Below are 12,880 nucleotides of genomic sequence, written 5' to 3'. Positions count from 1 at the left end.
GGGGGAGTGGTTATGTATCGATCATTGAGATCAGTTCCCTCTTCCTCTCCTCTCCTCCCTTCCTTCCCCCTAGCTCCTAGGTAATTATTAATCTAGTTACCATCTCCCTGGATTTATCTATCCTGGATTTCATATACAGAAAATCATATACAACACAAATGGAAGCAAACAAATAAGGGGGGGGGCGGGAAATGATGGCTAGACAAAACAGAAAAACCTGTTGAAAAGAAAGCAGAATATATTAAAAAGTGAAACAAATGTAAAATGAGTCAAAAGGGAGATCAAATGATGAAGTATCACATCTTAACCTAGCCACGTGTGCCACAGTCGACTTTATGGTGCTCTCCATTGATAGCAGGGTGCCCGCCACCCGGGAGGGTGCTCACTGGAGGCATGATCCATGTGGAAACCCTGCAGGTGGGTGTGGGGCATCCACTGTCACCCACAGGTGTTCACAATGTAAGCTCAGATGCCCCCGTTCCCTCCTGCAGCCCAGTGTTTTAACCACTGTACCACCAGGGTGCCCTTATCATGTAATGGTGTGATGAAAATATAGACAAACCGCTGCAGTGTCCTCTTTGCCTGGCTTTAAGGCCCACCACAGTGTGCCTTGCTGCATACATTTCTGATTTATTGCTTTCTCCCCTGCCCCCTTCATCCAAGTGGTTCCATACTTCCTCCGGGATCTTTCATATGGCCCTACCTTCTAGAATGCCTTGCTTCCCCAGTGACTTCCCATGCCCACAGCCAACAACTTACCTAGCCCAAACCTTCCGTGCTCAGCCACACAGCATTTTTGTTGTTGTTGTTGCTTTTCTTGGGATCACCCCACAGATAAGGAACCCCACACACCTGTGCGAGTCCGTTCCACCAAACTCACGTTCTCCAGGTTGCTTTCCGTGTCTCTGCTCCCAACTCGCCCACCCTAGCAGTTACAAAGGAACAGGGTCTCACTGGGCTGTGCCCTCCGAGTTACTCGAGGCTCTTAGAAGCCCATCAAATGGAAGACTACATCACAAGTGCATCTAGGAAGAGCGAGTACCATAGTCGTCTTCTGGGAGAAGTTGACCTTCAGACTCAGGCAGTAGGCACCCCTGAGCAGACAAGCCCTGCCTCTTACCTCAGCCCCAGATAGGAAAGAGCTTCTCCCCTTATTGGAGGTTTCTCAGAACCGCGGACGTTGCACTTTTTTCTTCCTGGAACAAAGAGAGAAAGGGACACCCTTGAAGCCATTTGGGGCCCAGACAGACAGACAGACAGACAGGTTGACATTCGGATTGGAGAGAAGACCTTGCCAAAGTGTCTTTCTTGGGCCACGGCTTGGATCCTTCATCCAGTGACATGGGCCCCGGGCAACAAGGACACTCCCCATGTCCACCCTCTTGTGCTTTCCTTTGTTTCCTCCTGCTTCAACTGTCCCACCTGATTTTCTGCCTCCCCCTTCCGTTCCTTCCCTCCTTTCACACTTGTCCTTTCCTCTCTTTGGACCACTTCTCTCCCGCACCACCTCCGGCCACCAGCTCTCCTCCGCTCTCCTCTTTGACGCCGTCTACGCTGTGGTGACTGCTGTGCAGGAGTTGAACCGGAGCCAGGAGATCGGCGTGAAGCCCCTGTCCTGCGGTTCGGCGCAGATCTGGCAGCACGGCACCAGCCTCATGAACTACCTGCGAATGGTGAGGAGCAGCTGAGGGCCCTGCAGCCCTGGGCTGGCCAGCTTGCCGGCCAGTCTGTTCAAGAAGCAAAAGTGCCTCTCCCCTGCCTCCTTGTTCCCGCACAGCCCCAGAGCACAGAGCAGCTCAGTGCGGCTGCACTTCAGGGGGGCCGGGGTCACTTTTTTGGTCTTATGCCCCAGAAAACACAGAGAATACCTGGCACGTTTGTCTTCAAGGCAATGACCCATGAGCCTTTGACAACTAAGCCTTACCTTCCGGAGGTGGCCCAGCAGAGCTGGGGAAGGGCAATGTTGCCACAAAAAGCTTGCTGGCTCGCTGGACTTCCCCAGGGCTCTTCTCCCCAATAACGCTTCCTGGGGTGGGCTGATCTTGCAAATACAACCAGTAGGAAGATGTTTCCTGCCTGGGAAGTCTGGTGGAGAAACTGTCTTTGATTTGGGAGATCTAGGGTCCTCCTGACTTCTTGCTGGGAGGGTGTTTGGCAGCTTCCCAAAGAGAATTAATACTGTTAATAGCATCTCCCACAGGCCTGGGGCATGAGCACAGAGCAATCAGTTCAATCTAGAAGCATGGCATTTTCTTGGTTTACGGAGCAGGCGTGGCACCACTGGGTGTGGCTGCACCCGTCTCCTCCTCCAGCCCCAGCCATGTCCAAATTGGCTCCAGAGTAGTCTGCGGTCTGAAGATGCTGGGGCTGGGCATGACTGGAGGTGGAGCTTGCCAGCTGCTCTTTGTCTGGGTCTCCCTAAATTGTGTGTGTGGTGGAATGCTGACCTGGGGTCAGGGAAAATGCAGGGTCAGTTTGGTGCTGTAACTCACTCTCTCTTGGACAGGTAGAATTGGAAGGTCTCACCGGCCACATTGAATTCAACAGCAAAGGCCAGCGGGCCAACTATGCCTTGAAAATCTTGCAGTTCACGAAGAAGGGTTTCCGGCAGGTAAGTGAACTGTGCTGCTGCCTCTTTGCTCCATTTCTCTGACTCCTGAGAGTTCAGGATGGCCACCTACTCTCAGTTATCCCCAAGAGCAATAGCTTGCATCCTGCAATAGCAGACACCTGGCACCGGACAGCCTCCCGTTCTGCCACCAGGATGTGCCAGTACGAGTCAGGAACTGCCCACTGAGCAGAACGCCAAGAGGAAGGCAGCCTGCATTTGGCGGGAGAAGAGGGGGTGGCGTGTCCTGTAAAGGAGGACTTCCAGGCCACAATGTCCACAATGTTCGATGACTCTACTTCCTAAATCTTTCCTTAATGCTGATACGAGTGTTAGGACCCAAGGCGCCCACGGGTAAGGAACAGATTGTACCTCCTGTGGGCTGAGGACTCCTTTAGAACTGAAGCTATCCCAGTTCTTTCCTGCCATTTCCTCTGGGACCCACCCGCAGCACCATGCCAGCTGCCCCTCCCCCACTGTCTGCTATCAGCCACTCCCTGGCCTCTCAGGGTGCTTTGTCTCTCATCGTTCCTGTCCGCTCTGGCTCCTTTTCTGCCTCTTCCCCGTTAACCTTCGTATTCGCCCCCCTCCATTGCTCTTCCGTCAGAGGCAACAAGGGTTCTGATTCTTCTTTGAAGATCTTGGCATGCCCCGTCAGCCTAATAATCACATCCGGATTCTTACTCCAGCCTTCCCCTCAACCCCAGGGAAGGCTGAGAAGGAGGACACAGGTGCGGATGGCATCAGGATGCAGACACACTGAAGGGCTTGCTGACTACGGGGCAGCTGGACAAGGGAGCAGACCACTGAAGGGAGTTGTCCCATTTCTGCCTTTTCCTGGGAGAGTCTTAAGAATCAGCATCCTCCTCATTGCTCCCATCGATTAAGCCTTTACTCTGGGCTACAGACCATGCATCAAGGCATCATCAATATTTTCTCGTGTAATCTTACAACATAGGTATGTTTTTATGAATTCCCATTTCACAAGTGAAGAAACGGACACTCAGAGAGATTGACTGACGTCTCCTTGAACCATTAGTCATGGTAGCACAGGTTGGGAACCCACTCTTAAGTCCAAGGTGAAGGCCAAAGTCCAAGTAACCAATATGGCAAATTATATCTCTGAATCGCCTTGGTAATTTGTTAGACAGACAAATTATTTTTTTAGACGCCGCCCCAGAGGAACCCAGTTGGGGAAGCCTAGGCTAGGGTCGAGGAACCACCCGATTCATCAGACTCTCAAGACGATTTCATGGAGCCCCGCGGGGATGGAGGCTTCCGTCCAGCCATTATCAAGAGGTCCGGCGGTGTTCTTCCTGGGGAGACAGCGATTGTGTGGGGCTGTGAGCTGAGGGCACGCCCCTTGGAAGACCACGGGTAACAGCAGAGAGTCTTAGAAACCTGTGAGGAGCCTGGCTGGGACAGCTCACAACGTGATGGCTGCTTGGTCTTTTGAGCACTGGCCAGGTCGCCATCAAGTCCACTCTGACTCATAGCACCCCCACGCCAGAGCTGACCCTCCTGTCTAGCACCCCCATGCCAGAGCTGACCCTCCTGCCGGCGACTGTCCAACGCGTGTCAGGGAACTGCAGCTGCTTTGCTTGGACGTTCTCCTTGCGCCCCCCAGCCCCCTCCCTCTGCTGGATATTGAACGCACTCCTGCTGCAGAACTGGCCATTAAAGGGGACAACATTTTTTACCTCCAGTTACCATTAGGGACACACACTTGTGACTGGACTTCTAAAGTTAATAACTTTCCTTATTATCCATTTTTTCTTCAACAAATCTGGGGCCCCTTCTGCTTTCCATTCTGGTTCTGGCTCCGTAAGTCCCGAGTGGAAACTGCCAAATGCACTGTGGACCCAGGTGGAGCTTTGCTGTGCAGGTCCCCATCACCAGCCCCGTCGTTGCCTCTGGACAGGTGTCCTTCCCCGGCTTAGCGCAGAATGAAGAAATGTTGTGGGGAGTTGTCGAGGTAACCGGCCCCTAACAAATCATCACGCATGCGGTAGGCACAAGTGTACAGCGAAAATAAGTAAAGATTATATTAAAATCATAGAGAATAAGAGCGATAGAAGAGAGATTGAAATAATGGCGTCAGACCCATTTCATGGTAGCATGCTCACCTCAGTTCCCCTCAGTGGTACAGGGGAGGAGAGAGAGGACAGGAGAGAGAGAGAGGGCAGGAAAGAGCGATGTATTGCTAACCAAGGCTTATATCTCTTTTGGGGTGTACATTCCTAATTACAGGTAAAGACATACGTCACAGGACGGGGTTGTACCATAGGCATTACAAGCAATAGGAGGGGGATATACCATGGGCATAAACGTAACAGGAAGAGGATGAGCTAGGGGTGTACACATGATAGGAAGGGGTGGAACTAAAGGTACACATGTGACAAGATGGGCGGACCCTAGATTCATAATGGCGGCCTAATCTTGGTCACTCTTGAGTGGGCTTGACCTCCCTGGGCTGTCCTTCAGGGAAACAATTTAGTACTATCCTTATCAGAAGGGAGTGGGCCCTACTTATTGTGGGATAAACAGTGATGTCTGCTTGCTCTGGATGGCTAATAACCCTTAGGGAGAATAACCCCTGACCTACTTCTGTTGACCTCCAAGTGTATGGTCATTTACCACGTGTAGCAAGCAGCTAAGTTTGGCATATATTTGGGGGAGACAACTTGGGAGAGATCTTTCTGTTTCCCACAGGGAGTGATAATTGAACTTCTCCTGCAGGGTGAGAGGACTGTGCTTGCCCCTCTCTAACATTCTCTCAAAGCGGTCCTGGTAGGGGAGGGGAGATGGTGCAGCCAGGAGAATAACATCTCGCGAGGCGGGTGCCTCTGACGTTGCAGGCACCGCACAGCCACTTTGCCCAGATCACTTCCCATCCTCGGGACAACCCTGCAAGCCAGACACCGTAAGCACTCCTTCCACGGGTAGGGACACTGGAGCTTGAGGAGAGTGAGGAAGGTGGCCAAAGCCCCTCTGTTAGCAAGGACTTGGCACAGAGCTGGATGCGCGTTTCAAGTTTGTCTGATTTGAAACCCATGCTCTTGAGCCCCCACCCTAGGGCTTTTCCTCTTAGGCCTGGAATCCCTAAGCCCCCAAGTCAAAAGGCCTCCCCCAGGCCGGTTGCTCCGCTGACCATGCTGCAAACCAGATGCCCGAGTTCCTGGTGACGCTGGTCTGGGCACTCCGGAGCCTTGGCCTTTGCTCTGGGTCTCGTGCTCGCTCCTTCTGCCTGGGTGAGTGACTATTAAGAGCCGACTTTGATTATTTAGAAAGCACCATGCCGAGGCCCAGTGGGTTGTAATTGGTAAAATGTCTGAACCAAATGCCATAGTCCCTGCTGGTGGCTGATTAAAGGATTATTGCCACTTTTAAAAATAGTCTTTCAGAATTCCAGGGTTATTTTTTACCTTTGGGGGGTGGTATGGAAATTACTGTTTAGATTGTGTGGAGAGGGGTTTTCCATTCTGGGACTCTGTGGAACTTCCTATGGGAGCCTGTTTGAGGGAAATGTCCCCTGGGATATTCTATGAGGAGCTCTGGTGGTGGTGCTGTCAAGCAGTCAGCTGCGAACCAGTAGTTTGGGGGTTCCAACCCATCAAGCTGCTCTGTGGGACAAAGCTGTGGCAGTCTGTTTCTGTAAAGAAGTGCAGCCTCAGAGAGCCTGTGGGCCATTGTCCTGACTCTGACAGCAAGGGGCTATGGTCTTCTGTGTGGGGCATGTTCCACCGGTGCCCGTGTTCGGAAATGGATAGTGTGGCTGGCACGTCCCCTTGTCCCTTCCCTCCATCTCTCCCATGGGAGAGCACCCTCCTCCCACCATCTCTCCCTCCCCACCCCCAGATGACACCTCGAGGAGGACTGGATTAGCACCGGCTCCTTTTCCTGATTTTGCCGTCAGGAACGAGGCAGGAAAAAAAGAAGCACGCTATTAGAGGGCCCTTAATTCCCTTCATTTAACTTGGTCTAAAGATCAGAGATGTGAGCAGCCCCCGAGTGACTTCGTTAGCGCTGTAATAAGGTGAGCACACCTTTCATCTGAGGATCGGAAATAGCTTAACAGGCTCTAATTAAACCTTCGGGAGAGGGAGGGATGAGGCCCTGGGTTTTGACATCCTCAGCGCAAGATGCTGGATTCCATTTTTCCCTTCAGCTCACTGTTTATCACAGTGGGGTGCCTCCGTTTCACCCTCGGCGCAAGGAAGAAGGTGACCCCTGGACATGTGACCTGGCCGAACCCACAGCATGATGGATACCAGACGGGCACAGCACTCCGGCCTGCCTGCCTCAGGCCCATAGTAAGCTGCGTGTGCTGACCTCACCGTTCTAACCAGCAGCTGTCGGGTCAGCCCTGTGTGTGTGCGCCATCGTGGAAAGCTGTCCTCGCCAGGTCTTACGGTGGGTCCTTTCAGAAGTAGATCTCCAGACCTTTCTTCCGAGGCTCCTCTGGAATAGACTACAACCTTGCAGTTCGCTGTTTAGGGAGTGTGCACGCACTACGTTGGGTGATCTCTGTGTATTTTAATTTTTCCCATCCTTTTCTCAACCTTGGTGGTATCATGGTTAGACATTGGGCTGCGATCCGCATGGTCAGCAGTTCCAAACCACTAGCCACTCCTTGGGAAAAAGACAGGGCTTTCTACTCGTTCTGGTCTGGGAAACTCGCAGGGGCACTTCTACCCTGCCCTGTAGGGTCGCTGTGAGTCGACACCGACTCCATGGCAGGGAGTTGGTTTTTTCTCAACTCTGAATGAAAATGATTCTCTATCTTTGCAGCCAAAGAAATGGAAACGGCGAGAGAGAAAGGGATGTGTCCTCATTCTCACAGCCGGTCAATCGCTAGCCGTTAGAGGACAGAGTTCAGGTCTAGCCCGTGTTCCACACACTGTGCGGCGTTACCTGAGGACATGTCGGGTGAGGCATTCCCGGCCTCTAGTCCGCTCTCCCAACCAATGCAAGCATGTTTCCCACGTACCCATACCAGAATGTCCCCCTTTCTCTGCCTGAGCATGTCCCAGGCTGGTACATAGACCAGATCCTTCCAGGCATTGGCTCAAAATCTTCTAATTCTGCCCTATGGAAAACCCAGAGTTAAGTGGCATTCCCTCTCTTCACCACAGAAGGTACTGGAGGGCCAGGGAGCAAGGGAGTCATTCTCTCCACAGTGCCTCCTCTCCTGGGATCCTCCTCCTGTCCCCCAGCCCCTCCCCTGGGGGCGCCCTGACAGCTCAGATTCCATCTGCACTAAGGAGAACAGCCACTAAGGCTCAGGCAGGTTGCCAGTGGGGAAATGGCATTGGGAATGCCATGATGAGCACTGTCTAATACATTTTCCATTTGAGGAAGGAGTTTAGGTAAAGAGGCCGACTCTGTCAAGCCTCCTATGCTGGGTCCTGTGTGAGGACGCTGGGGCAGGGGTTTGATTTCTCCCCGACTAGGGGACAGACCTAACTGGAGTGGGCCAGCTGGGGAGGGTCCCAGAGCCACCCAGCCTTTGCCTTTGAAGAGGAAATTGGGAGGCTGCTGATCTGGGTGGAGAGATCTGGGAGAATGAGATGGGTGGTTTGGGGGCTGCTCTGAAGGTTAGTGAGAAGTCACCATTTCTTCCTTTTTAATTAAAGAGACTGAGAGAGGGAATTGGCATGAAATTTAAAAGAGACAGCATCTCATGAAAAAGTCGTAGATTCTTAGAACTGGAGGAGACCCCGAAGGTCACACAGTCCAGCTTTCCTACTGGAGAATGCAAATTCGCACATGTGCTTAAGCTCCCTGTACTTAAGCTCCCTCCGAGGCCCAGGCTGCTTTCAGGTTGAACTCAGCACAGCCAGACAGCCAGGCTCAGGCCAGGCTCTGCCTGCCAACAAGCCACAGCATCCACCACCACCACTCTCTGCGGAAACCATTGAACGGGCCCCAAGGAGGCAGGCGCTCAAGGCACCCTGCTGCCCAAACACACCTCCCCCGGGCTGCTCCCACTCAACCCTAACACCCAGCTTCCCTGCTGCCTCCCACACCCAGCCCCTTGGCCCAGCTCCAGCCCCAGGCTCTCCTGGAAAATGGGTGCGTTCGGGAACCTGGTGTGCAGAGCCCACAACTGGAGCCCCAAGGAGCAAGGCTCAGGGAGCAGACAACAGACTCCGCTCCTGGCCTCCACCCGGCACGTCCACCCAATGGGGGTGCCACAGTACAGGGACCAGAGCAGTTTGTCCAGAGAGTCTAGAAAGCCACCTCTCCAGTTTGTTCAAGACAGATCTCACATGACAGTCTCGTTGCTAGCAATTCCAATGTCATCATTGAAAGGGAGGGTCATCGAAGCACTGAGATGCGACACGAGGGCTTCATGAAGTTCATGGAGCAAGGCCATCACCCTTTCCGGGCATGTTTTATTGAGGTTGGGGAACACTGCCACCACCCCCACCCCCCCACCCCCCCACCCGCTTTCTCCTCTTCCATTTTCTTTCCATTCTCTAAGAGCAGCACCAGCTCCTGGGAGTGGCCCTCCCGGCCACCAGGACAATGAGACAATGATCCAGGGGCAGGTGAGTGGGGGGTGGGGGTGTTCTGGAGGGCTTTCTGTGCTTCCCTGCCTTCCTGCTGGTTCTTCCCCCAGGAAGTTCAGGGACTTCCTGTTGTGTCAGCTTGGGTGGAGAATTCACTGACTGCAGAAACTTATGCACGCATCAGGCAGCGCACAATCAGAGCTCCTTACATGTTCAGATGGGGGCTGCTGTGGGGCGGAGGTGCGGGTTGAAAGTGCTGCTTTTAAACGTATTTCCTGAAATGTGCCCGATCACGCTTCTTGCCTGCGCTTAGCCCGGGGAAGGCTGCCAGTTCTGAGAGACTGCTCCTTGCTGCCTGGGCGAGCTGGGAGAGGCTGCGCCCGCTCATTTAATCCCAGGAAGCAGCCCTTGTCAGTCAGCATCGGGGAGAGGTGAGGCAGGCACGGGTCAGAAGTGGGAGGAAAATTCCAGGAGGTGAGTCCGGCCAGCAGAGTGGGGTAATGGGAAGAACACAGAGGGAGATGGGGGAAGTCTTCCATCTGAGTCCAAACTGTGCCCATTCACTGTTTCTGGCTCTCTGAGCCTCATTTTTATTTTCCTGGTCACATAGGGTTAATGATCATAATAGTATCTGCTTTATGTGCATCATCAAAGTATTGTCGGTGTGCTTTGCGCATTTGACTGGGTGGAGCACATGTTCATTCTGTCATCTATCTTGGTACGTAGTGTTCCTAGAATCCAGCTTCCTGCCTGGTTCAGGGGAGATGGGGGCACAAAGCTGGAGGGGGGCACAAAGCTGGAGTCCACAGCTTAATCAAGGCCTGCCATGCACAGCACTGCTTAGGCAAGAGCTGCCGGGGTCTCCCAAATCAAGCACCCCATTTTCCCAGGGCACTGAGGGGCCCCACACCTGCAAACCTGCCCCCAGCTGGGTCAGGGACCCGCCATTCTGAAAGCTCAGACGCTGCCCACTGCCCCAGCTGCTAACTTCATTGCCCTGAGTTTCTTGGGACAGTGGCTGGCGCCCTCCAGCCTGGACCCTTCATTATAACCACTTATTCGAATGACTTCCTCCAGTTGCATCTCCACGCCAGGCCCCTCCATACCCCGACTGTGTCTCGTTGGTTGGCAGTGGTTTTCTTGTAAGAGCAAAAATCTCCAGCAGGCCGAGCTCTCTGATAAATTCTCTCAGTGGCTAATTGGAAGTGCCTTCTGTCTTCGAGGAGGTAGGAGGGGGTGCAGAGAAAACACCCTTCCTATTTATGGACTTTGCCCATGATCTCAACATATGCCATTTTGAGTATCGTGTTTGATCATCCCCCCAAAATATGTAGAAGCTTCTGTGAGGTTTTTGAATATTTAATTTTAAAAAAAGGAGCCTACCAAAACCAAACACTAAACTCTGCGCACGTCGGTCTAACCCTGGATGGAGATCTTTCTAAAAAGAAAGGCATTCCCAAGCACCCCTCTGGAAATTGGACTTCTAAGCCCCGAGCCAGGTGAGGAGCCCATTGAAACCCCGAGAGCATCGTCGGGGTGTATTTGGAGGCACCAATGACTGAGGGCAGGCCATACTCCACTCTAGCCCTAGAGAATCGTCATCTGTCACCGGGGGTCTCTCTGAGACAAGCCAATGTGGCTTATTTTCTTTGAGAGCTAGATGGTGAGGGCTAGATCAGATTCTGCCTCACGGCTCTGAGTTCACAGTCTGGGCATCTTGGGGAAGAGCAGCAGATGGTGGCGTCTGGGCAGGTGAATGAGCTTTGGCAGGAGAGAGAAGCAGGAATGGGCAGAGTGTGGCTGCTGTGTTTCTACAGTGGCTGTTCTCTCTGCCTCCCGCCACACCCCCCTCCTCTCCTGTCTTCTCACGACGGCTAAGGACCCCCTCTGGTCCTGTCCGCCCTGACCTCCCTCCCTTCCCAAGATGCACCAGTAGAGCCTACATCCTACACTCCTGGGTGGAAAGGATGACACATAGTCTGCAGACCAGCGCGCCAATCACATGCTTGGGTTCTTCCATTTACCGTCTCATGAAGTATAGAGTCTATCCTTGAACACCTTCAGTGGCAGGGACCTAACCACCTTCAAGGACAGCGTTGCATCTTAAAAAGTGCTGCTGCTTAGAAAATGCTTCCTTCTGTTGGGCAGAAATTTTCTTTTCCGAACCCTCTTCCTTTGGGCCTTCATTCTGCCCCTCTGGGCCACACATCGATTCCATCCTCCCCGGAACGGCCCTTACTTTTTACTTACACAACTTCAATCTCTGACCACCCTGGTCCGTGTCCTTGGAGCACACGCTAGCTGGCTACCCCCTATTGGAGAGCTGTGTTGTTATTGGTGGGCACTATTGAGTCTGTTCTAACCCATAGGGACCCTGGGCACAACCTGATATGCAGAATCATAGATGTGTTCTGAGGGCAAAGAACACTCTCTCCCCTAGCATCAGATCTGCCACCCCTTTGTAAAGGGATGTGCTTACCCAAGAAAACACTCAAATTTATTTTGGGCTAACCACGCAGTCCCAGTAACTCAAAGACCGGGCGCTCCAATGGAGGAGCCAGCGATCGGCCACAGGGCTCAGGGAAAGCCACTCTGTGGCAGGTGGGAGAGGGGCCACCCTCGCATCCCCACTCCCCACACTTGGGGCCCCTGCTGCATCTTCATGCCTGGGCAGCTGTGCTGCCAGTGTCCTCCTGCAGTCACCTGTCCAAGGCTTTTCCGGCCTCTCTCTCCCAGGACACCCCAATTACTTTGAAAAATGGCCCTACATTATAAATATACCTGGCATTTCAAAGAATTCGTATTAGAATGGGAAGCGGCCTTGCCCATATTTTTCTTTTATAGGTTAGATTATGAAGACTAAAGAGAAGTGACCTGCCCAAAAGAGCTTCATAATTCAATGCAACAGATATGTATTGAGCACCTGTGACAGGCCTGGCACTGTGCTGGAGCTGGGGCCACAAAGGGGATCTGCCCAAGCAGTCACTGGATGTCCCCGAGCGCCGACGGGGAGTCCGTGGTGAACAAGGAGTCTCATCACTCATGGAAGGTGTTGTCAGGCAGGGAGATGCGTTTGGAACAAAAGAGTCTCTGATGACCAGTATGGTGGCGGTAAAGGAGACAGCCAGGGCCCTCGGTCTAACTCTGGGAGCTCTGGTGGCAAAGTAGTTACGCAATGGGCTGCACTTTACAAGGTCAGCAGTTCAAAGCCAACAGCCACTCTGCAGGAGAAAGAAGAGACTTTGTGTTCCTGTAAAGAGTCTTGGAAACTGACAGGGGCAGCACTACCCTGTTCTATCAGGTTGCTGTGAGTCAGTGGCCACTCAAATGCGGTGAGTGATCTTTTGAGTTATGCACGGCTGTCTTAGTTATCTAGGGGTAACAGAACGACCACAGGTGAATGCAAATGTGTCCTCTCACCATCGAAGCTTCTAGACGTCCCAATTCACAGTGCCACCTCAGGCTCACACTTTAAGAAGGTCTTCCTCTCCTTTCACCGTCCTCTGGCTCCGCATCCCTTCAAGGTCAGCCCTCCCGTGGATGTCAGAGCGTCACAGTCCAGGGGCTCCAGGTCCAAAAGATGTGCCAGGCTCATCCTTTCTGTCAGTGATAGGTCCCTCAGGAACTCCGGTGGTGTAGTGGTCACCCTTTGGGCTGCAGACTACAAGGTCAGCAGTTTAAAACCACCCACTGCTCCTCAGGAGAAGGACAGGGATTTCTCCTCCCGTTAAGAGTCTCCACTCTTGGAAACCCACAG

At 52.9% G+C, this 12,880-nt stretch overlaps 1 protein-coding gene across 1 annotated transcript in view; it reads left to right on the top strand.

Annotated features, from left to right (window-relative positions):
• LOC101662846 (glutamate receptor ionotropic, kainate 4) overlaps positions 1-12,880 on the top strand; it is a 234,021-nt gene that overhangs the window by 114,462 nt on the left and 106,679 nt on the right. Inside the window, exons 7-8 of the mRNA XM_004716267.2 lie at positions 1,521-1,673; positions 2,507-2,611. Of these exons, the coding sequence (XP_004716324.2) occupies positions 1,521-1,673; positions 2,507-2,611 (258 nt within the window). The remainder of the gene's footprint in view (positions 1-1,520; positions 1,674-2,506; positions 2,612-12,880) is intronic.

This window comes from Echinops telfairi, unplaced genomic scaffold (genome assembly GCF_000313985.2).
Source record: "Echinops telfairi isolate 266 unplaced genomic scaffold, ASM31398v2 ScPeMD7_5167;HRSCAF=5991, whole genome shotgun sequence".
NCBI lineage: Eukaryota > Metazoa > Chordata > Mammalia > Afrosoricida > Tenrecidae > Echinops > Echinops telfairi.
This window is presented reverse-complemented; position numbering and strand designations above follow the sequence as displayed.